Source organism: Nuphar pumila, chromosome 8, assembly GCF_984573655.1.
Source record: "Nuphar pumila chromosome 8, dmNupPumi1.hap1.1, whole genome shotgun sequence".
Lineage (NCBI taxonomy): Eukaryota > Viridiplantae > Streptophyta > Magnoliopsida > Nymphaeales > Nymphaeaceae > Nuphar > Nuphar pumila.
The window spans coordinates 81,214,018-81,239,872 of record NC_143256.1 but is presented as its reverse complement, the minus strand read 5'-3'; the positions used below and the strand labels follow the sequence as shown (position 1 = coordinate 81,239,872).

General features: G+C 42.3%; 1 protein-coding gene across 11 annotated transcripts in view; it reads right to left on the bottom strand.

Annotated features, from left to right (window-relative positions):
- Window positions 1–25,855, bottom strand: part of LOC149829998 (2-oxoglutarate (2OG) and Fe(II)-dependent oxygenase superfamily protein) — a 191,896-nt gene that overhangs the window by 67,919 nt on the left and 98,122 nt on the right. For 9 of the 11 annotated variants that reach the window (XR_016433779.1, XM_090016229.1, XM_090016231.1 and 6 more), the window contains one exon: window positions 19,593–19,688. Coding sequence is in view for 9 of the 11 variants with exons in the window: in XM_090016229.1 (XP_089872355.1) it covers window positions 19,593–19,688 (96 nt within the window). In the remaining 2 variants the exon portion in view is untranslated. Of the gene's footprint in view, window positions 1–15,595; window positions 15,748–19,592; window positions 19,689–25,855 lie in introns of those variants that run through there. The other 2 variants (XR_016433780.1, XM_090016235.1) reach the window with 2 other exon arrangements.

The window sequence follows — 25,855 nt, the reverse complement described above, 5'->3', positions numbered from 1 at the left end:
GCCCCTGCCGATGGCGGTGAGGTGGCAGGGCCTCGGCCCCTGCCCGGAAGAGTCAACGAATGGCAGGGGTCCCAGCCCCTACCAGACCGAGTCATGGCGACCCCAAAACAATGACGGCAAACAGGTGCCGCAGGGGTGACTGGACCCCTGCTGGCCCTTCGATAGCCCCTGGTAGAAAGGGGGAAGAAAAAATGGCGTCAAGGTCTGAGGGCTCCCTGTCGACCCTCCGAAAGGCACAGGGGACGTGGGAGGGCGCGGCAGGGGCCGTGCGCCGCCTGTCGGCCTCCCGGCGAGGTGACAGAGAGGGGGGGGTGAGGAAGAGAAGGAGGAGAAGAGAAGAGAAAAGGGCGGCGTACCTGGGAGGGGTGGCCGGCGTCGGCGGCGGGGCGCAGCGAGGGAGGAGACCGGCACGGAGGGGGGGGCGAGGGCTGCGAGAGGGAGGCGTGACTCCCCTCGCCCTCCAACCCCTCTCTTAAAGGCGCAGGGGGGGCAACTGAAAGGGGAAACCCCTGGTGGGTTTCCCTAATCTGCCCGCAAGCGAAGGGGAGAGAAAAGGGGGGGGGGGGGGGGGTTGCGGCGCCCGAATGCTCGGGTTTTTGAAAACCCTAAAATAAAAAGGGGCCCGGGTCGGGTCCGGACCCGAACCCGAACCGGCCCGGGTCCAAACAGATTTTTTTTTTTTTAAATGGGGTTTTACAGGGGGGTCGCCGATGTCGATGGCGGCGGCTGTCGGGGGTCGCCGGCGTCGGTGACCGTGGACGAGCGAGAGAGAGAAACGGAGAGACAGAGAGCGAGTGGCGGTGAGGGGGGTTTCGTGACCCTCCTCCCGCCTGCCTCGCTATCTTTTAATGACAGCAAGGGGCGGTGGCCCGGGTCGGGTCCGGATCCGGCCCAAACCAAATTTTTTTTTTTTTTTGATATTACATCCTACCCTGCTTAAAATAATTTCGTCCGCGAAATTTCTATAGCATAAATTGGTCAAAATACAAGTCAGGGTATTTATCCCTGATATCCGACTCAAGCTCCCATGTACATTCACTAATTCCATGGTGTTGCCAACGTACTTTTACAAGAGAAATCGTCTTCGATCTGAGCACTTGGTCTAGACGATCAACGATTGCCACTGGTCTTTCCTCGAACGTCAAGTCCTTTTGGATATCCACATCATCATAATGAATGATGTGTGATGGGTCGTGAACATATCTTCTCAACATGGATACGTGAAAGACGTTGTGGATCTGAGCGTACTGAGGAGGCAGCGCAACGCGGTAAGCTGTCTCGCCGATCCGATCCAGGATCTCAAAAGGTCCGACGAATCGCGGACTCAGCTTTCCCTTTTTCCCGAACCGGAAGACGCTCTTGGTAGGAGATACCTTAACAAAAACCATATCTCCTGTTGAGAACACGAGCTCTCTACGTCGACGATCGGCGTAACACTTCTGTCGACTTTGCGCGGTACGCAGACGTACCCTGATCATCTGCACTTGCTGAGTATAGTGCTGTAGCACTATAGGTGAATCTAGCTTCCGTTCACCAACCTCATCCCGGTAAATAGGTGATCGACAAGGCTTCCCGTACAAGGCTTCGTAAGGGGCCATACCGATACTGGCATGATAACTATTATTGTACGCGAATTCTGCCAACCCGGTATGAGAGTCCCATTCTCCCTTCTAGTCTAACATGCACGCTCGCAGCATGTCCTCCAAAGTCTGAATCGTGGAGCTCCCTGTCGGCGAAACAAGAGGGACAGGGGGAGCGGAGCCCCCTGTCGTCACGGCAAGTGACAGGGGGTTGAGCCCCCTGCTGAACCAACAAGTGACAGGGGGCAGAGCCCCCTGCCAAAACAGTAAGCGACAGGGGGCGGAGCCCCCTGCCGGCGAATGGCGACGACAGGGGCGGAACCCCCTGCCGACGAATGGCGACGACAGGGGGCTCTGCCCCCCCTCTCAGTCGACCCAAAGAGAGAGAGGCTTGGGGGGAGTCCCCCTGCCGACGACAGGGGCGCAACCCCCTGCCGACGACAGGGGCGCAGCCCCCTGCCGACGACAGGGGCGCAGCCCCCTGTCGGCCGATCTCTCCCGGAGAAGAAGAAAAGGAGGCGGGAGAAAATAGGGGAGACGAAGAAGAAAAAGAAGCGTACCTGGGGAGTCGCCGGCGGCGGCGGCGGAGGGGGGTCGCAAGTGGCGGCAGCAGACGAGCAAGGGAGAGTCGGGAGCCGGTGAGGGAGAGAGACAGCGAGGGGGGGGTTCGTATTTGAAACCCCCTGCCTTATTTTCTAAAGAAGGCACGAGGGAGGCAGTGCCTCAATTGGGTCCGGGTCGGGTCCGGGTTCGGATCCGACCCGAATCCTAACTTAATTTTTTTTTTCACGGGTTATTACACAGCGTGCTCCCAGCGAACCTGCTTTACGAGCAAGAAACAGGGGCAGGGGCTGCGAGCCCCTGCTGACCTGCTGTCAGCGAACTACGAGGAGGCAGGGGACTCACTCTTGCCGACAAAAAGCCACAGAGGCAGGGAGCTCACGCTCCCTGCCTGCCAGGACAGAAAAGGCAGGCGAGGGAGCAGAGGCTCACTGCCGGACCTGCCTCAATCGGAAACAGAACAGGGGGCGGAGCCCCCTGCAGAAAATGATAAAGGCAGGGGCTCTGCCCCTGCCGACAACAAGATCGAGGCAGGGGGACGAAGCCCCCTTCCAGAAAACAGTTGAGATGCAGGGGGGCTTCGCCTCCTGCGAAAAACCAAAGGAGGCAGTAGTAGCCTCGCCCCCTGCCGGCAAAACATAGGAGAGCAGCGGGAGCCTCACCCCCTACCGGCAAAACACAGAAGAGCAGGGGGAGCTTCGCCCCCTGCCGGGAAACACAAGGCAGACGCGCAAAGCCCCCTGCCGAAAAACAAAAAGCAGAGTTGGGGCAGGGGGGCAGAGCCCCCTGTCGGAAAACCACAGGAGGCAAGGGCAAAACTCCCTGCCGAAAAAACGGCAAAAGGCAGGGGCTTTGTCCCTTGCCAGAAAACAAGAAAAAGGCAGGGGCTCCGCCCCCGCCGGAAAATCCACAAGAGGCAGGGGGGCGGAGCCCCCTACCGGAAAAGCGAGCCGACACAGGGAACGGCTCCCTACCGGCAAAATGAAAGAAAAAGGGGGGAAGAAGCGGCGCGTACCTGGAGGGGGGGTCGCCTGAGGAAGGGTCACAGGCGTGCGAGCGTCGCCGGCGAGGTCACAGAGGGGAGGCTCGAGCAGGCTGCCCGCGCCAGGGTCTTTCGATGAGCCGAGAGATCGCAGCAGGGAGAGGGAAGGAACAACGAGAGGGGGAGACTGTCGTCGGCGAGGGTGGGCTCCGGTGGTGCTGTCGCCGGTGGTTGTACTTGCCGACGATGGCGGGTCGAGGAAAGCGACGAGGAGAGAGAGAGCGAGAGGGGGAGCATCGGGGGGAGGTGTAGAGACAGACGGTCAGGGGGAGAGTCGAGGGAGCGTGAGGGTGAGAGAAGAGACGAGAGAGCAAAGAGGGAAAAGGGAGGTTTCGAGAACCTCCCCCCCTTTGCCTCGGTGTCTTTAAGAGACAGCGAAGGAGGCGGTGACTCAGTTGGGTCCGGGTCCGGGTCTGGATCTGACCCGAATCCAAAGTCATTTAAATTTTTATTTTTTATTTTTTATTTTTTTAGTTTTACAGCATCACGCCCCAGATCCCGAACTAGTAAACTTTTAAGAAAAATTTGAAGCTTTGCAATCAATTCTTTTTCAGAGTTTAAAATGGTAGTTCAGCGAAAAACAATGTTTGAAAGAACTAGTCAAGGGACCTTGTGCGTATTACAGGCGAACCTTCCTTTACACAATGGATTTGTATCTCCATATACTCATTGAAACCACATAAATTAAAAACCAGGTTTTTGATCATTAAAGTTTACACAAAATGAAGTAATTACAAAAGAAGCCTGTTGAGACTAAGAGGCTTTTAGTAAATAAGTTTTTGAGACTAAGAGGTTTTTAGTAAATAAGTTTTTCTAAACTAGAGGTTATTTGAATCTTAATATTTAATGAGGGACCTGGGTGTAATATTTAATATAGAGATTAGCCCTAATCCATTTTAACGAGTTTTCTTTTCTCTAAGCAGCTCTCTCTCTCTCTCTCTCTCTCTCTCTCTCTCTCTCTCTCTCTCTCTCTCTCTCTCTCTCTCTCTCTCTCTCTCTCTACCCCGATTTCTGTGTTTATTTTCAGAACATCAACATGATATTAGAGCAGTTGATCTTGGGAGCGTGATCAATCTTCTTCCAAGTTCTGGATGTCGTTATCTATATGGGAGTAGCGGTCGTGATCTCTATGCATTTGTGTGCGCATGTTATCGTGGGTCGTGAATCTAGGTGTCGAGTTCTCCTTAAAAATCCATTTGGGTGTTTGATTTCAGATGTGATTCGCTGCTATATCGTGAAATAATTTTTTTTTCGTAACATGATGTTGTTGCTAGTGAATCTGAGTGTCGAGTTCCTCTCAAATCTTATTTGGTTGTTCATTTCTCATAACATAAATATGAGCAGTCGTGATTCCTGCTGTGTCGTGGAATTTTTTTTTGTTTTCTGTTCGTGGAAACAACAGGTTGTGTTCGTGGAACCGAGTTGTTTCATTTCAGACGTGATCAGAATTGAATGTTAATATCAGTTCTCTGTTCGTGGACTGTGTTATGGATAAATTTTTTTCAGGCGTAGCATAAGTGCTGTGAAAACAGAATGTTAACAGCAATTTCTGTTCGTAGAAGCAGCAGGCTGTGTCGTGAAATATTTCTTTTCAGTTGTAGCAGGAGTGCTGTGAAAAACAAATTGTTAACAGCAGTTTTTTTTTTTTTAAAAAGCCGCAGCCGTGATTCCTGCTGTGTGGAAACATATGTTGCTGTGTTGTGAAATTTTGTTGGTACTGCTGCTAGTCGTAGTTTTGGCTTGTGGAAAGTTTTGTTTCAATTAGTATTGTTGTTCTGTGGAAACATTCATTTCAATTAGTACTGCTATTAAGACTTCATTTCTGGTGTGACAGCTTGTGTAGTCGTGGACTTGCTTGATGTGGGGTTATAACACACGCTATATCGTGTTGGATGTGTGATCTTGATTTGCAACCTATAGCCATCCGTGGTTGAGGTGGAAGGTTTTGGTCAAGTTTCTTTAAAACTATATTTGAAGTTTGGATCTGAATAGTCGAAGGTCGTGTTTCTCAGATTTCATTGGTGAAGTCAAAACTTGATATAGTCGGGTTCGTAGTTGATTGTGGGTGTGCACGTGTGGTTGCTCCTGCATTTTGTGAATCAAGTCAATTAGTTTATATTATGGCTCAAGTGGTTGAATCAGATGCAGATTCCTCCAATGATTATGTAACTCTTAGCAGGGCTAAATATGACGAGCTCCTTGCTTTACGATCATCCACTTCGAAGTCTTCTGTTGCGGAGATTGTGTGCTCGGCAGGTGATGGCCTATCTGGTCAAGGTGATAGGTGGATCATTGATTCTGGAGCTTCTGGTCACTTGTGCGGAAATTCGAGTAATTTTTTTAGTTTAAAACCTGACTGGTCAAAAAGGGGTACGTCTTGCTGATGGTAGCTCTTCCCCAATTGTAGTGCAGGGAAACATGTCTACTACCCCTACCCTTCAATTGTCGCATGTTCTTCATGCTCCTTCGTTTCCACAGAATTTATTATTCGTCAATCGAATGACAAAAGATTTGAATTGTAGAGTGATTTTTTATCCTATGGGGTGCACCTTTCAGGACTTGCTGACGGGGAGAAGGATTGGTGGCGGCTATGAGGAAGGTGGTCTGTATTACCTACACCAACCAGAAGTTTTGGCCTATTCTGCTCTTACATCATCCTCAAGTCCTCTATTGTGGCATCATCGTTTGGGTCACCTTCTAGTGACAAAACTTTGTCGTGTCATTCCTCATATACCTCCCTCAGTTTCTTTTCAGTGTGAAATATGTCAATTGGGAAAACATTGTCGAAGCTCTTTCCCCTCTAGTCAGAGTCCGTCAATTCAAGGATTGTTTGATCTTCTTCATGTCGATGTGTGAGGTCCGAGTAGGATTCTGAATAGGTCTCAGTGTTGTTATTATCTAGTTATTGTTGATGACTTCTCAAGGTTATCGTGGATGTTCGTGTTAAAAGATCGGTCTCAAGGTCCTGTCATTCTTAAATCTTTAATTGCAGAGATAAAAACTCAATTTGATGTTTGTGTTAAAATTGTTCGAAGTGATAATGCTCTTGAGTTCAAATCCAAAGACTTACTTCAATTCTATTTTGTTAATGGGATTCAACCTCAATTTACATGCCCCCATACCTCCCAGCAAAATGGGGTGGCTGAGAGGAAACATAGACAAATCCCTAATGTTGCTCGGTGCCTTATGATTCAATCTAATATGCCTGCTTCATACTGGGGCGATGCGGTTTTGACAGCCGGTTTTCTTATAAATCACATGTCGTCAAGCTCTGTAGAAGACCAGATCTCTATTCAAATTCTCCATCCAGAGGCTCCTCTCTTCCATATCCCCCCTAAAGTTTTTGGATGTGTGTGTTTTGTGCATAAGCTGGGTCCGGATCGAGATAAACTTGTTGCGCAGTCTATTAAATGTGTTTTTCTTGGGTATCCTAAGAACCACAAAGGATATCGTCGCTACGACCCTATATCTCATAAAGAGTATGTTAGTGCGGACGTTACCTTCTTTGAGTCTATTCCTTATTTTTCAAGTACTACTCCAAGACTACAGGAGAGCCTTGGTGATATCCTTCCTCTGTCGATTCCTCCCTTTCCGTTATAGTCGCTTCCTCCTCAGTCCTTGGTTCCAACGTTGGGTGTGTCTCGCTTCTGAAACCCTCCCATAGTATACACTCACAGGGTACCTCCTACCTCCATGCCGCCATCACCTCCTTCTCCTCAGGTAAGTATTTCTGAGCAAACTGTTGTTTCTACATCTGATGTTGATCTTCCCATTGCTCTGCGCAAGGGAAAGAGACAGTGCACTCTTTATCACATCTCGCAATTTGTATCAGAAGCTAATCTTGGGGCATCTATGAAGAATTTTATTTCTGCTTTGTCTGCCTCCTCTGTTCCGCTTCATCACAGTCAAGCTCTAGTCGACTCCAACTGGATGCAGGCTATGTGTGATGAGATGGATGCCCTATGGTCTCGAGGCACTTGGGACTTGGTTGATCCTCCCACAGATGCAGATATTGTAGGCTGCAAATGGGTATATAGCATTAAATATAACTCGGATGGGTCGATTGAACGGTACAAAGCCCGGTTGGTTGTAAAAGACTACACTCAGACTTATAGTGTTGACTTTTTTGAAACTTTCTCCCCAGTTGCTCGTCTTGGCACTATTCGTCTCATTCTTTCTGTTGTGCACCATGGATGGCCCCTGTTTCATTTGGATGTCAAGAATGCCTTTTTGTATGGGGATTTGCATGAAACTGTCTACATGCAACAACCCCCAGGCTTCGAGGTTCATGGGGAGTGTCAGAAGGTATGCAAGTTGAAGAAGGCTATTTATGGCCTGAAGTAGAGTCCGCGGGCATGGTTTCACAAATTATTTGAGGTAATGTCGAGCTTTGGATTTGTCAGGTCAGCTTCAGATCACTCCTTGTTTATCAAGAAAACCAGTGTTGGAATTGTTGTTATGGTGGTATATGTCGATGACATCATATTAACAGGGAGCAGTGCCCAAGACATTTCTGGAACAAAAGATCATCTTCAGAAGCACCTTGTTACTAAAGATCTTGGTCACCTTCGATATTTTTTGGGTATCGAGGTTGCAAGAAACAGAGAGGGCTTAGTGTTGTCTCAAAGAAAGTATGTGTTGGACTTAATAAAAGAGACTGGAATGCTTGGAGCTAAGCCAACTAATATTCCAATGGATCCCAAAACTCACATGTTCGATGAGAAGTCTGACTATGTGGATAGTGCCAGCTTTAGATCCTTGGTGGGTAAGTTGCTATATGTGACTGTTACTAGACCTGACATTTCATTAGTTGTGAGTAAAATCAGTCAGTTCATGGACAAACCTACAAAAGTTCACTGGGATACAGCTATGATGGTTCTTCGGTACTTAAAGGCATCTCCTGGTAAAGGTCTGTTGTTTAAACGAAATTCATCTTTGGACGTTGTTGCTTACACTGACGCAGATTATGCAGGATCTGTTGAAGATAGGAAGTCAACATCTGGATTTTGTGTGTTTGTGGGAGGAAATCTTGTTACCTGGAGGAGTAAGAAACAAACCGTTGTAGCCAGGTCGAGTGCTGAATCTGAATACCGAACAATGGCCCAGACTGCAGCTGAGATTATATGGGTAAAATCAGTCTTGACCAAGCTTCAGGAGAAAGTATCCCTACCTATGTTGATGATGTGTGACAATAGGGCTGCTACATATATTGCCAACAACTCAGTGTTTCATGAAAGGACTAAACATATTGAAGTTGACTGTCACTATGTTCCCGACTTGGTTCAGGCTGGGTATATCTGCACCGATCATGTATCTTCCGAAGATCAAGTAGCTGATGTTTTTACCAAAGCCCTGGCGAGACCAAATTTCTCAAAATGTTCTGACAAGCTGAGCATGATTGATATCTATGCTCCAGCTTGAGGGGGAGCGTTGAGACTAAGAGGCTTTTAGTAAATAAGTTTTTCTAAACTAGAGGTTATTTGAATCTTAATATTTAATGAGGGACCTGGGTGTAATTTTGTTACTTGGACTATCTCTATTTAATATAGAGATTAGGCCTAATCCATTTTAACGAGTTTTCTTTTCTCTAAGCAGCCGTCTCTCTCTCTCTCTCTCTCTCTCTCTCTCTCTCTCTCTCTCTCTCTCTCTCTCTCTCTACCCCGATTTTTGTGTTTATTTTCAGAACATCAACAAAACCCTTATACAAAATTACAAAATGTGCGCAAGAGCGACAGAGAGAATAGGTTCTTGATTTTATCATGTTATTCCGCCATTGCCTACCGCATCAACCTAATCATCACCTATATCACATAACACGGGTCAGACTTAAGAAAGCCTGGTAGGTGCATAAATATCAAAAGTCAGAACAGGACTAACATATCCATTATTTCACAGCATGTAATTTTAGAATAAGTAAAAATGAGCATGGTGAGCTTGTTTCGATAATTATTGACATGTGGGTACGCACAGGATAAAACGTAGAAACAACTGAAATTGTCCGGGAGTTTATTATTCCATGTATTTTAATACCCCGGACAACTAGCCGAGTCCGCTCTCAAAAGAACAACCAAATGATTGAGAGAGAATTCCCAGAGGCCACTTATTACTTGGGGATGCATCCGAACTTCTACAGAAGTCATTAGGATCTACCACCTAGGATAATATTTAGTAGCTCAGTCCCCTAACTCCAATGACCGAGGACACTAAATCATTGCTACTTGAGGAGCATAGTTGTTAACAACTTATCCATCAGAGTTTTTGTACCATCCTATCCTCTCCCTTGACATAACCAAAGAATAAATGGATGCATCAGGTCTTGTTCATCCGACAACCCATTCAATATGCTCTAGTCTTTTAAACCAAATCGAGCATCTTCCCTGTGAAGGCCATCATCTCCATTTATGTGATTTTCTTTTAATCATTATGCATTGTCGCACTACGAGGTTACCATAAACCTCCAGTCCAATCATCGTCTTACTAACATGTCTGATAGTACCACTATGATGAGAAAGATAGTGGTTTCTCATAAAGGAACCTAAACAACATTTGAAAATTTCAACATCTCGTGCCTTAGGCTGAGAAATATCTGAATCATTCCAGATATCAAAAAGGACCTGATGTATGTACCACCGAAGGCTACGTAGTCAAGGCCTTTTTGTTATGTTGGTTCGAAGAGAAAACTCAGCTGTGAATATGCAAATACAAAACACTTGTTTTGCTTTTTGAGACATCAGAGAATATGAGCTTGAAATCTCGCATGTAAAATCTATCAAAAATCAAGTTTCGACGAGGATGCGCAAATCTGCGTCTTTAAATACATACTAGCATAATTCAAAGCAGGCAAGAGTACGTAAAAATTGTGTACTTTATAAAATTATATATGTATATAAAATACATGTATATTAAAGCATAAGCATGTGTACATTAAAATGCGACGACAAGGTAAATAGCATAAAACAGGGCTCAATATGTGAAACCATACATCGAGCTAAATAAATTGCATAAGCGAGGCCCGGTGTACCGTACATTGGGCTAAGTAAATTGCATAAAGCAGGAGCCTATGCACCTTACAGTGCAGCAGAAAGGTAAATGACATAAAGCAAGGCCCAATGTGTAAAATCACGCATCAAGCTAAATAAATTACAGAAAACTTGAGCCTTTGCACATTATAGCGTGATGACAAAGTACATGACGTAATTTAAAATAGACAAGAATATGCAAAATTGTGTCCTTCAGTTAAAAGCATATATATATATATATATATATATATATATATATATATATATATATATATATATATATATATATATATATATATATATATATATATATATATATATATATATATATATATATAATACGTATAAGTTAAAAGTATTCCGATATTGTTCTCATATGCAACTTTTCCCTACTTCGGAGATGGCCTAGATTTCTGGTGATTCTGAGTATAAGTTATAATATTGTTTGTGCCTCGGTAATTGTGCCAAAATTATGAAGTCTCATCCGTTGTGTCGAATGGTGCACTGAAAATGGTTTTTATCGTGTGGCGAATAGAACGATGTAACAAACTTAATTTAATAGGATAAGCAACGTTTGTGTCCCAGGGGTTGAACTCGAACCCAGTTTGAGTCGAGCGAACCGAGTCGGGTTCAGTAAAAGAAGTCGGTCGGCTTTGCTAGCAAGCCGAGTTGGGCGAAACGAGGCATAAAAAGTTGGGTTTGGTTCGGTAGGGAATCGAGTTGATATTTGGTGTGCACGAGTCGCCCCAGGGTACTGAACCAACCCAAGCTGCGCTTGGTGATAGCCAAGTTTCACTCGGCTTGACCATGCTCGAGACAACAGCAGCACTAGGAGTTGTTGTTTGAGCGCAGCTAGAAAAGGGGACGAAGGGTCAGAGGGCTCAGTTATTACGCCAAACTGGGTCTAGCCTTCAAACGAGATAGGACCTAGCCTAGGCTCGGTTCAAGACCGAGCTGGGCTTGGTTCAAGAGCAAGGAAGCCGAAGGCAGTGGACAGCACCGGGAGGCCGGCGGCAAGACCACTGTCAGAGGCAGTGGCCAGCTGACAGAAAGGGGGAAAACGGGAGGAGGACAAGCACCACCGTGCTTGTCGTCCAGCCAAAAGAGCAACGGAGGAGGGAGTCTGGCGACCAGGTCACTGTCGGAGGCAATGGTCATCGCGGCTAGCCAATAAAAAGAAAAAGAGGGGTGGTGGCAGCAGGAGGAGGCAGCGTTAGCCAGCCTCCCAATGGCGACAACAGCACTGTTGTTGCTAATGTCCTTAGGGACAAAAAAAGGGGGGGGGGGGGGGGGGGTGAGGTGGAGGTGGCTTGTCCCCTCCATTCGGCCAAACTAAAAAGAAAGCGAGAGGGAGAGCTTACTGGGGAGAGGCGGCTCTAGGCCAGGAGGATCTCGACGAGTCTTCCTCGGAGAGAAGGGAGCAAAGGTGTAAGGGGTCACTGTGCGGTGGGGGGCCTCCAACTTGTTTCCAAAGGAGAGGAAGAGAGGAAACCACCAGTGGTGGTTTCCGGTGACCACTGTAAGAGAGAGAGGCAGGGTAAGGTTAGCAGAGAAGAGCGAGGTGGGGCAGGGGGGTTAGCAGAGAGAGGCGAATTAGGGGAGGGAGAGATTCGTAGAGGGAGAGAGACGAGGGTCAGGAGGAAGAGAGGATCGGGGACAGAGAGAGAGGCAAGGGTGTTGCTGTAACGAAAAAAAAAAATTGCTTTGGTTCGGGCCGGATCCGGACCCGACCCAGACCACCGCCTCTCGCTGTCTTTTAAGACAACGAGGCAGGCGGGAGAGGGGTTACGAAACCCCCTCACCGCCTCTCACCCTCTCGTCTCTTCCCGACTCTCTCCCTCTCGCTCGTCCATTGTCGCCGACGCAGGTGACCCGCGGCCATCGGCGACACGCGTACTCCGGCGGGCTTCTCTCCGGCAACCTCCACAGGTACGTTCTTCTTCTTCTCCTCTTTCTGTCTCTCTCTCTCTCTCTCATTCCTTCCCCCTCATTTCTCCGTTACGCAGGGAAGGGAGGGCTGAGCCTCCTCCCTGCTTTCGTACGACAGGGGAGGGGCGGAGCCTCCTCCCTGCTTCCGTACGGCAGGGGAGGGGCCGAGCCCCTCCTCCTTGCTTCTGTACGGCAGGGGAGGGGCCGAGCCCCTCTTCCCTGCTTCCGTACGGCAGGGAAGGGGCCGAGCCCTCTTCCCTGCTCTCTACTACGGCAGGGGAGGAGTCGAGCCCCTCCTCCCTGCCCCTTTTAGTTGCGCCAGCAGGGGCCATCGGCCCCTGCCTTTCTGTTTGCCAGCAGGGGCCCTGCCTTTTTGGGTTTCCAACAGGGGCCATCGACCCCTTCCTTTTTGCCAGGAGGGGCCATCGGCCCCTGCCTTTCTGTTTGCCAGCAAGGGCCATAGGCCCCTGCCTTTCTGTTTGCCAGCAGGGGCCATAGGCCCCTGCCTTTTTGTTTGCCAGCAGGGGCCGATGGCCCCGTGCCCTTTGTGCGCGAGCCTATACCCTTGGTCGACAGGCCCGAGAAGTCTTTGGAAGCTAAATCGTAATGGGGACAGATCATTACAATTGTTGGTCTCCAGTGAGGAATTCCTAGTAAACGTGAGTCATCTGCTCGCATTGACTACATCCCTCTTTTGGCAGCAACGCTCATTTGGCCCTGCCCCATCCTTTTTTCGAGTCAATTGGGACGGTTGGCCCCAGCCCTATGTATCAGAGAAGTCGAGTCTTTGCCTTGCTTTTGCTTTTGCTTTTGTCTGAGTTTGCATGTTAATATCGCATATTTGCAGCTACGACGTATCTCACTCGCGCTCCGCGACCCGAGCCGTCAATCATATACGTCCGCAGACGTCAGCAAGCTCGTAACCCTCCAAGGTAGGGGAAGATTACACGGAAGACTTGAATAATTGAATTAAGTTCAATTAAACTAAAAACGATCATTAAACGAATATATATATATACAAATATATATATTTATAGGAGTATGCACTTCACTCAAGGATGCGGTTTCGCAATCCTTGCCCTTTACCTTCTATCAGTTTTTACTTGTCGTCACGCATCGCATCGAGATTTAGCGTTGCACTTCTGCTTACTGCCTTTACCTTGTTGTCGCACTCTGCGCCTAGGCTCTTGCTTTTGCATATGTGTTGGTATTGCCTTGCTATTGCAGATGGCGTGCAGGTTCTTGCTCTTTGTGTATGCCTTAAAGGCCTCCTCGTAGAGGATACAAGGGGCATTTACCACTCTCCCTCTTGCGACAAGAGTTTAGTCGGGAGCGAGCGACACATCCTCGTCTAAGGAGAGGGATACCTCACAAGGATCCTAGCTCTTAGTGTGTGCAGTCCTGCAGAGTCGACTTGAGATTTACGGAGCTGCGCAAAAGCATCAAAGATTGCTCCAAATCGAAGCATTTGGAAGGAAGTGACTGGTTGGTTCTGCTTGCCTTTTTGGCATATCTCGGGTGATCCCGAATTGGGGGTTCGAGCGAACTTCTTAGCGGGTGTTCTGTTGAGAAACCCGTATCCCGTCTATCGAGGTCGGTATCGAGTCATGCGAGACATGTAGATACCCCGATAGCAGATGTGATTCGAGATAATCACATGCATAATGTTGGCACAAGGTACTATTGTTTCAAAAGATAAAGTAAAGTAGATACACTTTACATCTTTTTGAAACACTCCTGTTCAGATTTCTATTGAGGAGCTATACCCCCTTCATCCTAGAGTACTTGTAGTCGTGCACGACACGTCTAGTACTGCGATGATCGGATGAGACGGTCGTGCGACCTCGAACAGTGTTAAATGCACAATGCTGTAATCACATAAATGGCCTCACATTCGCCTTCACAGGCAAGATGCTCGAGTGGTTTGAAGACCACAGCATAGGATGGGTCGTTAGTTAAGCAACCCCTAACGCACCCATTCGCTTCTGGTTTTTCTGTCAAGGGAGAGGACAGAGCGGTACAAAAACTCCAATGGATAGGTTGTTAACAACCACCCTACGGGCAATGATCCGGCTTCCCCAGTCATTGGAGTTAGGGGAAAGGGGCTACAATAGTTAGCTCAACACTTCTGCAGAAGTTGGATGCATCCGTGACACTGATTTTCAGCCTCTAGAGAATCCTCTCTCGGCTAAAGTCGTCCCCTTTGGAGCGGACTCAACTAGCTATTCGGGTTATTGAAAATACATAGAATAACAGACGCTCGAACTAGTCTCAGTTGTTTCTACGTATTGCCTACGCGTACCCGCAAGCCAGTAATATCGGAACATAAAGTCTGTTCACATTGGTTGTTGGGTCGTGAGACTCGCTTGCCCTACTGATTCGCTTGCACTACCGATTCGCTTGCACTACCGATTCGCTTGCACTACTGATTCGCTTGCACTACTGATTCGCTTGCACTACTTATTCAATTGCACTACTGATTCGCTTGCACTACCGATTCGCTTGCACTATCGATTCGCTTGCACTACTGACTCGCTTGCACTACCGATTCGCTTGCACTACCGATTCGCTTGCACTACTGATTCGCTTGCACTACTGACTCGCTTGCACTACTTATTCGCTTGCACTACTTACGCGTTTACACTAGTTATCTGCGTGCATTGCTTACCTGTTTAACTGCATATCTGCTTTAAACTGCGTAACCTACTGAATTAAATTTACATAATTCAGTTTCTTGTAGTCTCTCTTGTGCACCTACTAGTTTTTCGCAAAACTAACTCATTCTATGGGTACAGGTGATGATTAGGTACACCACAAGTGATGGCAAGATGGCTCCAAGACGTCCTTCTTCCTGCTCTTAGCTCGCGTCCTGTTGTTTGGGGTTTTGTAACGGATTTTCCTTGGGATATGCGAATTTTGTACTATTTGGAGAACTTCTTAAATGAAAGTGGTTTTTTTTCCAAGTGTTTGCAAGTAGCATGGGTTGTGTGTTTTGGTTCCTTTAGCTAACGCACCCAAAGTTGTCAGCTTGCCTTTCTGAAATTAACAAAAGTATAGTCTTCCGCTGATTTCGTAAACCATCTCTGAGATGAAAAGATTCTTTTTTAGTCTCTTGGCGTTTGCGTATTTGCAATCGTGTCTTTCCCTCAAACCTGCATAACCAAAAGGCTTCGACTAAAAGCCTCATGTGGTACGTACGTTCGGTCGTTCGTTTTGTGATGCAACTTTTTGAGAAAGTATTTTTAAAAGGGTTTTTCAATAAAAATCGTTTGTGTAAACCGTGCACCAAATTTCAATTTTCGACTTACACTAGTGATGAAGTTCGAGTCGAACACAAAGAATGTGTTTAACAACTTATGTACTCTACACAATTACAAATTTTATTGCCTTGAATAAAAATAATTAAATAATTGAAACGAGTTACCCTCTACGGAGGGCTCCAAAAATAAAGAGGCCTTATTACAACCCAACTTAAAATAAATGGCCCTTTGGCCTTTAAAAAAATAAAATAAAGAAAAGTAAAGATTGTAGGGTTGCTTTTACTCACGATCTAGCCTTCCGGTAAAACATGCACGGCCTTTCGCTATCGTGCTTCTATCCTCCAAAGTGAACCCACCTGCAAGACACAAAACAAAAACACATAAAAACACAAAACAAAAGAAGGGAACTATTTTCTAAAACTAATGTTAGTTATATAGAAATAAGAATAAAAAAAACTAAAATTAAATGAATGTAATAATCTAACTAACTTGTAACAAACTAATATCCTAACAAACTTGAAAACAAACATGAAACAAACTAACTACTTGAATTCAAGAAAAAAAAATGTTGAATTAAAACTAACTAAACAAGAAAATCTAATTGGACTAATTAACCACAACTAATGTAAACACTATAATAAACCAATGCTGAATTATTACATTAACTAAGTAATAAAAAAAGAAAATGTAAGCTAACTATGAGCTAAGTAATTATGATGTTAAAAAAATAAAATAAAATCTAAAACAAGCTAATTAAACAAACACATTGAATCCAACGACTTGACTAAACTAGAAATTTAACACATGCTAACTAACTACTTCAGCAACTATTGAATTAATTAGTTACTATGTAAAACGTAAAAATAGCCTAACTAATTTCTAAGGAAAATTAAAACAACCTAATCGAACTAACTACAATAAAGAGATATTGACTAAGGTAAGAAATTAATGTATACTACTATTAACGCAGCAAGTACTGCAACTATGCAAGTCTGGAAAAAATATTTGATCAACGTGATCTGGTTCACGTGTGATCTGCTGTATACGATCAATAGAACACCAAAAAAATTCAAGAACTCCATGCAGATTGCAAGTCATACCGATCTGCATTTCAAACAGCCTGCGTGTGGACTAATTTCTGGCAGATCAAAAAGGCGTGAACTGTGAATCACGCAAGTCTGCATGATTTGCAGATCACGTCGACCAGAATAAAAATATGACTGATGTGATAAAAAGAGCACGCCGATCAGCGTCTCTATGTTGGGTCTGGTCGAGGTTTGCGTGAACCCACTGGTTCACGCTAATCTTGCAGGCTTCTCAAATCCAAACAGACCTTAACAAAAATTCCTTGCTATGTATTTTCTAAAAAAAAATAGAATATCTAACTAAAACAAAAACTACATAAATGAGATCAACAATATACTTCAATGAATTCCTATATGCAGAAAATAAAACAAGAATCACACTACCCTAGATGAAATGTTTGTAAGATGAGTTCAATGCATGCCGAACTAAAAAAAAAATAATATGCGAAAAAGTAACGAGAAGGGGGATAAGAAGCGTACCTCGACGGTTCGCCTCCGATAGAGGGATTCAGAAGAAGAGATGGTCTTTCTCCGAGCTTGCACGCACACTCTGATGAATGGGAAAGGACGCCGGCGAGAGACGGGGAAAGAAAGAAAAGGGGGAAAACCGGCTGGGATCGAGAGGGAGAGAAGAGAGAGGGAGGGGTAAAAGGGGCTGGCATGAATCCCTAGAAGAAGACGCCAGCCTCTCTCTAATTACTACTATTTATAATTAAGCCTAGGGTTAGACAGTTTTCTAAAAAGTCTGCTAATTTTCACTAAATTCCAAAAGACACTTGTTTTAAAAAAAATATTTTCAAGAAAGTTAAGGAAAAACATTAAATTTTCGAAAACCACTCAAGTGTATTCACTTTGTGCAATTTTTCTCTTTTTGAAAGCTAAGTAATGCCCTGTCAAAAATCAAATAAACATGGGTAATTACTCTTTTTTCATGTAATCATGCATATAAAATGTGTATGATATGCATAAAAATTATGCATGATCATTTTGGTATCCAAAATGACTGAGATATTCCCGGCCTAAAGCATGGGACCTTGAAAATTTTTAAATGATGCTGGGTTTCTTTCTGAGAAACCGATATCCCTCTCATCGTAGCAGTACTATCAAACATGCACATGTTAGTATTACGATGATTGGATAAGAGGTTTATGGTAACCTCGTAGCGTGAAAATGCACAATGATTAAAAGAAAATCGCATAAATGGTGATGATTCGCCTTCAGAGGCAAGATGCTCGATTTGGTTTGAAAGACCAAAGCGTGTAGAATGGGTCGTCAGTTAAAAATAGAACCTGACATACTCATTTGTCTTTTTCGTTCCGTCAAGAGAGGATGGGATGATACAAAAACTCCGATGGACAGGTTGTTAACAACTACGCTCCTCGAGTAGCAATTGACTCGGTGTCTTCGATCATCGGAATTAGGGGACGAGGCTACCAAAAATTATCCTAAATGGTAGGTCTCATAAGCTTCTGCAGAAGTTTGGATGCATCCCTTGCCATGTATGCCTCTAGAGAATTGTCTCTCGGTCACTAGCTATCCTCTTAGGAGCGAACTCAGCTAGTTGTCTAGGGTATCAAAATACATAGAATAACAAACTCTCGGGCAGTCTTAGTTGTTTCTACGTTTCTCCTATGTGTACCCTCAAGACAGTTAATATCCAAACAAGATTATCATGCTCATTTTACTTATTATAAATTGCATATCACGAAAAGAACAATGCATATGTTAGTTTTGTCTTAAATTTTGATTTCTATGCATCTACTAGATTTTTATAAGTCTGACCCGTTTTATGGGGTACATGTGATAATTAAGTTGGTACGACAGGCGATGGAGCGATGACGTGATAATATCAAGATCTCACTCTTTCCCTGGCGTTTCGCTCTTGAGCACGTTTTGTAATTTTGCATAAGAGTTTCTTTTGAAATTCCTCTTTTGTATAAACCTTAATTATGAGAGAAAAAAAAAGTCGTTTTGAATCTATGTGGTTTCAATGCTTATATAGAGATACAAATCTATTGTATAAAGGAAGGTTCGCCTGTAATGTGCCCAAGGTTCATTGACTTGCCATTTCAAACACTATTTTTTCTGTTGAATTGCTATTTTAAACTCTGAAAAAGAATTGATTGCAAAGCTTCAAATTTTTCCTAAAAGATTACAAGTTCGGGATTTTGGAGTGCTACACTCCACACACAAGAGGCCAATACAAAGCCCATATAAGGGGCAAAAACACAATAGCCACTTAGGGGCTTAGAAGAACACACAACACTTAAAAATATAATCTTTATTTCATTCACAATGCATGCAAAATGCATAGCTTTACAAGGGGTCTAACCCCCTAATTTATAGGCAAAAAGGGGAGTGATAGGATCCCCCAAAACATAGTTGTTGGGGCTCTCCAATAGCTAGATATCTAAATGCCCTTGACAATATAACATATTACAAATATAAATAAAAACAGCCCGTGGGGTGACACCTATTACAGAAAATTACATTGGTCAAAAGACCAAAATACCCGTGGAGGGTGATACATATTACAACCATGTTATATATATATATATATATATATATATATATATATATATATATATATATATATATATATATATACATATATATATATATATAACCCATATTCTAACAGTCCTCTCTCCACCTATTGCCACACACCCTCTTTTTTCCTTCTTCCATATCATTCCCTTTACACTCTGCCCACAGAGCAGCTGTAGAGTGGTGGGTTGGTGGCTTACATCTGTTCACATTGCCACAACAATTTTTGGGTCAGTAATCTGAAAATACAGTTACAAGTTTCAGATTTTTCATCCAATTTCCAGCCATCTCTTGCCAGAAAATGATTAGAATGCTGCCTTTCTATCACAAACTGTAACAAAAGACTTAACCAACCAGCTAAAAAACCCATTACCAGGACAACTGTAATTTTGGTTAACCCTTCTTTCATTCAAACTATCTTTTAGGTTTTCATATGTAGTTGCCAAGCATTCGAAGAAACGGATCGTGTTATATGTACTCATGGCGATGGACTACCATAAACACTAATATGTAAAGGGGTATCTGTCACATCATATACACCTTACGTTTCATATACTGACTATACGTACCTGAACACAATGAGGTGTCGCACATAGATAACCCTTTGAAAGAATTTCAGTTATTTCTCCAATTTGGTATGCTAACACATCTTCAGAGAAAACCACCTGAAGCATAAAAAAGAAGGCTTAGTCAATTTGAAAAAATGAGCATGGCTAATTTGTTATATGGGGGTGGTGCATCACTGAGAGTTCATTTCCAAAAAAACATCCATCTGAAACAAGCCAAAAGATATAAAAATATATTAACCAATATTTCATAAAGAAAAAACTTTCAAATAGTACCACTATCATAAGAAAAAATCTCTTCTGCAATAATAATCAGACTATATGAAAGGATCATCTGAGTTTGTGAATACTTCGACAAAAGTAAGCATGGATACGAGTTATGGCATCATAATATCTGGCATTCTCCAAAGAACTTTGAAGCATAAAGCTACATTTAACTATAAAATGTTTTAGGAACATTCTATGTTTCATGGATGGTACACATTTTTCATGATATGAATAAAAGTACGTTCAACTCCATGTTGTGGCTTGCAATTCCTCAAAAAAATTTACCAGAATCTTTGTTAATTTAAGTTTTGTTATTGACATGACCTTATGGCTATGAGAAGAGTTTGGCCTGATGGAGGGTCCATCATGTATTGATGCTTGGGTTGAGTTGGTCATTGGTGTATGGATCATGGACGCAAGAAGAGATGAGCATTAGGGAATACTACAATGCACTTTCTCTCCTTTGTGATGAATTGGTTCTTCTTGAGCCAGAATGGAATTGTCCCCAAAACGTAGAACTCCGTGAAAATCAAATTAAAACGGAGCATTTCTACCAATTTGTTAATGAGCTTAGACCCAAATTCGAATGAACAAAATTGACTCTTCTTCATAGAGGAGGTGTATCATCCATAGTCGAAACTCTTAAAGAGATAACTATGGAGGAAAATAGATTGAAAAAACCATCTGGTTCAAAAGAAGAATCTGTGCTTGCTATGTCAAAGCCCGATAATCATACTAGAAGTTATAAACCTCCTCATTTTGTGAAAAATGAGAATAAAAAAAACACTAACTATGAAAGAAGCGACAAAAGAGGGGATCATGAATACAAAAAGGGTAACAAAATCATATGTTATCATTGCTATGAACCGGGACACATCAAACCTTTTTGTCTCAAAAGAAAGAAAGAAGATCATAGAGATGATAAGAGACTTGCTTCGGTTGAAAGCCATGATGTAGACGACTCCAAGTGTATCGGCTTGCTATCTTTGGCTCAACTAATGGAGACACTACACCCAATGCTCAAAGGTCAAACTTCTTCCTTCTCGGGAGCGGCCGTATCCACAAGTGGGGACCCTGGTAAGACTTCTTAGATACTTGACTCTGGTGCCTCTTTTCACATGACTCTAAATGAGTCCATATTATCCGAATGTCATACTAACTCAAATGATTCTTATGTTTCAACTGACGATAGCACATCTTTGAAAATCAAAAGATTTGGAGTATTTAAAAAACAACCAATTTTTCACATACCAAATATTCGAATGGTACCAAAATTGAATTTAAATCTTTTATCCGTTTCTCAAATTACGGATCATGGATGCAAAGTCTTGTTTTCATCTAATGATTGTTTAATACAGGATCTCCAATCCGGGAAGCCGATTGGGAGAGGCCATATAAGAGGAGATCTCTATGTAATGGACAATCTTGAGCTATCAAAACATATTTTTTATAATTTTGTAGAAAAGAAAGGCAGAAAATTGGCACAAAAGTCTAGGACATCTTACCATGTCCAAATTACAATTGTTTTCATTTCTTACAAGTTATAAAGGAAAAGATTTTGTGTGAAGATTGCATTCTTGAGAAAATGAAATCCTTACCATTTGGGCCAAAACATTTTATATCTAAAAATCCATTTGAGTTAGTACATTCGGACGTATGGGGACCGGCTCCAATTGTATCCAAAGGAGGTGTATCTTATTATGTTGTGTTTGTGAATGACTATAGTAGACACTCTTGGATATTTTTTCTTAAACAAAAATCAGAAGTGTTTGATTGTTTTAAAAAAATTTATCACTATATAATGACTCAATTTAAAACCAATATTCAAATTTTTAAAGCTGATTCCGGAGGAGAATTTGTATCAAAAGAGTTCAAAAATTAATGATGGGCACTATCCTCGTGCCTCAACTCAAGCTCACGAAATTAGGAGGTCAAGAGAAGGCTTTAGAGGGAGATGCTCGTGTCAAGGCCATTGAGGATCATCATAAGTGGAAGATTGGGTGAGTAACCATGCAAAAATTCTTGCATGGTTCATGAACAATGTCGAACTTAAGGTATGTGCTAACATTGCTAAATTTAGAAAAGCAAATGAGGCCTAGTTTTTCATGAAGGGTATGTATATCCAAAAAGATTTTGCAAGAGCATATTTTTTGCAAGATAAAGCTAGAAATACCAAGCAAGAATACTTAAGTGTCCAAGACTTTTATAGTACTTTAAATCCCCTATAAGATAAACTAGTACTTTTGGAGCCTAAGTGGGTTGCCGTCGAAGATGTAGAACTTAGGCAAAAACAAATGGATCAAAAGAATTTTTTTCAATTCTTGTATGGGATTTGTTCCGAATTTGAGCAAATTAGATATTCTCTCATACATAGATATACTCCTCTTCCCCCTGAAGATAGCATTGCCGAAATAGTCCAAGAAGAAACTCGTCTTGGTATGAGCAAAGGTAGTGATGAAGTGTTGGCGGAATCTAAGCTCGGTAACAATGTAAAAACATATAAGCCTCTATACTTTAGGAGGCAAAATAACTATAGCAATAATAATAAATATAGTTGTGGAAGAAAAATGATTATCGGTCATCATTGTAATGAGTTGGGTCACATTAAACCCACATGTCCTAAGTTGAATGGAACCTTCAAATATAAGGTTGCTTTCGTTGAAGAATCTACTGTCAAGAAGGAAGAAGGCAAAAGTGAATGAGATATTAAAGATATACTTAGACAAATATCCATGGCACTTCAACAAATTCTTAAAGCAACTTCATCTATGTCGGGTGTCGTCATTGCCTTATCGTCTTCTCCCGGTATGTATTCTTGGATTTTAGATTCAAAAGCATCTTTTCATATGACCGCTCATGAGAATGCCTTATCTGATATATGCACCAACTCAAACTTGTCTTGTGTTTCTACCGCCGATGGGAGCGCTTTAAAAATTAAAAGTATAGGAACGTTAGATTCTAAAGATCTTGAAAAAAAATTTTGGCCAAAAGTTAGAGTTGTTCCCAAATTAAATTCAAATCTTTTTTCGGTATCTCAAATTGCCGACTATGGATGTGAAATCTCTTTTTCATTAAAGGGTTGCTTTGTGCAGGATCTTCGGTCTGGGAAGCAGATTAAGCAAGGCCATAGGAAAGGAGATGTAATATCTGATAAATTTTGCCTAAGTTTAGAAATTTTATAAACATAATTTTCATTAAATAAATGTATTTTTATTATTTAAATCGATTTAATATATATAATATATATGGTTAACGAGTTATGGATCCTAATGTTGGATCTTGGACCCTTTAGGGTTGAGATCCAAGATCCATATGAAGAGGGATGGATCCGGATATGGATCTTGGACCCTTTGAGCCAAGATCCAATATTCAATTCCAGTGGAATAGGCAAGTTTTAAAAGAAAATTTTTATACAACCTGATAATATATATATATATATATATATATATATATATTTCTAATATAAAATAACTTCTATTTCCATGAGAAAATAGAAGCTCTTCTATTTCTAGAACACATGGGACGTCTCCCTTAGAGGAGTCCATGTGCATTATATAACTATGTGACAGCCCCCTCCCTCTATGCTGATTTTGAGAGAAAGGGATAGGGCTGAGAGAGAGAGAGAGAGAGAGGAAGAACAACCAACTTGTTCTCCTCCTCCCACTTCTTCAACGACCTCTACTGCATCCTTTTTTCTTCCTCTTTTTGCGAATTTGCAGCAAAAGGTACGGGTCCTCTTTTTCCGACATAACGAGGAGTTTCGCATGGGTCGAATCGCATGGGGCTAAGAGAACTTAAATCTGTGTTATATATATATATATTTGTGATTTTCCTGCGTTTTTTAATATATATACAAGTCTGCGATTTTCTGCAGTCTTGAATATATGTATGCCTGTTTTTCCTATGTTTTTTAACAGATATACATGTTTGCGATTTTTTACAGTCTTGAATATATGTATGTCTGTTTTTCTTGCATTTTTGAACAGACATACATGTCTGCGATTTTCTTCAGTCTTGAATATATGTATATGTCTGTTTTTCCTGCATTTTTAACAAATATACATGTCTGTGATTTTCTGCAGTCTTGAATATATGTATATGTTTGTTTTTCCTGTGTTATTGAACATATAGACATGTCAGCAATTTTCTGCAGTCTTGAATATGCATATGTATGCTAATTTCTGCATTTTTGAACATGCTTAAGCCTGTGATATTTTCTGCATTCCTGAACATGCATAAGTTTGCAATTTTTGTGTTCTTGAATAGAAATACAAGTCTGCGATTTTTTGTATTCTTGAACATGCCTATATTTGTGATTTTCTGCATGCATAAGTCTGCGATTTTTGTGTTCTTGAATAGAAATACAAGTCTGCAATGTTTGTGTTCTTGAATAGAAATACAAGTCTGTGATTTTTATATTCTTGAATATACCCACGTCTGTGATTTTCTGTATGCATAAGTCTGTGATTTTTGTGTTTTTAAATAGAAATACAAGTCTGCGATTTTTTGTATTCTTGAATATGCCTATGTCTGCGATTTTTCTATATGCATAAGTCTGTGATTTTCTGCATTCTTGAACATGCATATGACTGTGATTTTCTGAATGCATATGTCTGCTAATTTCTGCGTTCTTGAACATGTATACATGTTTGTGTTTTTCTGTGTTCTTGAACATATATAGATGAATGTGATTCTTTGCGTTCTTGAACAGGTTCTCAGCAGATATATATATATATATATATCATGTGTTTTTCCATAGTTTTAAAATAAAAAATTCTGAAATTTTGGCTAAGTGTTTTATAAAGTTGATAAAAATCATGAAAAATATCCTCAATTATAGGCAACGTCAGCTGGGTTTGGGTGTGGCCCAGGACCCACTGACAAGACCAAAGCGAGGTGAATAGTATTTGTGAAATTTTTAGTTTTTAACCTTTAAATTTGAGCAAAATTCATTCAGAGGCGAAAATCAGGCAAGTATACCGTTAGATGCATCTCGTAATTCTGAGAACATTGATATTTCGTTTTTCTGAAATTGGGTTATGGTTGGTCCGAAAATCGCGTTTTTCAAAAATGACCCGCCTCTATTTTTTACCATTTTCTGGATTGGAACGGACTGGATCCGTTCTGTTTGATCCAAGTTGATATGGATCTGGACCCAGTTCAGGACCAATATTAACTAGGATCCATATGAATTTTGGATATAGATTTGGATCTTGAATTCGGATCCAAAATCCAAATATGGCCAATTTAAAACTTTAAAATCAATTTAAAAGTTAAATTGAGTAGGTAGAGTTCTACCTTGAGTAAAACTTTACTATGGGAGGACTTCCAGAGGGGGGCAACACCCTATGAAATATTCTTAGAATATATTATTTAATAATTAAATCTTAAATAATTAAATAAAGTCTGAATTTATTTAACATATAAGGTTGAGTTCTACATGAAGTATAACTCAAACTAAATGAGTTCTCTAAAGGGGACGTCACCCTCTAGATAAACTTTTAATAAATAAAATAAAAGATATTAATAAAAGAGGATAACCTCTAGAAGAGTAGAACTCTATCCTCTAAAGGAGAGAGTCCTCTGGAGGGGATGTCACCCTCTAGAGAGATCTCTTAGTTAAAAAAAATTAACAACAACAACAAAACAACAACTACGCCTTCATCCCAAAACAATTGGGGTCGGCGATATGAACCAACAAAAAAATCATTCTGGGTCTTCCACATGAATCCTTCTCCTCCATTCATTTTTATCCAATGCCATGTCCTCGGTGAGGTTCAAAGCATTCATATCCTTTCCTATCACCTCCATCCATGTCTTCCTAGGCCTACCCCGACCTCTTTTAACTAATATATTTTTTCATTTCTCCATCTTTCTAATTGGAGCATCATTAGGCCTTCGTCGAATATGTCCAAACCACTGTAAACGATTCTCTCTCATCTTATTTTCAATGGGTGCAACGCCTACCTTCTTACGTATCTCCTCGTTCTGAATCTTAT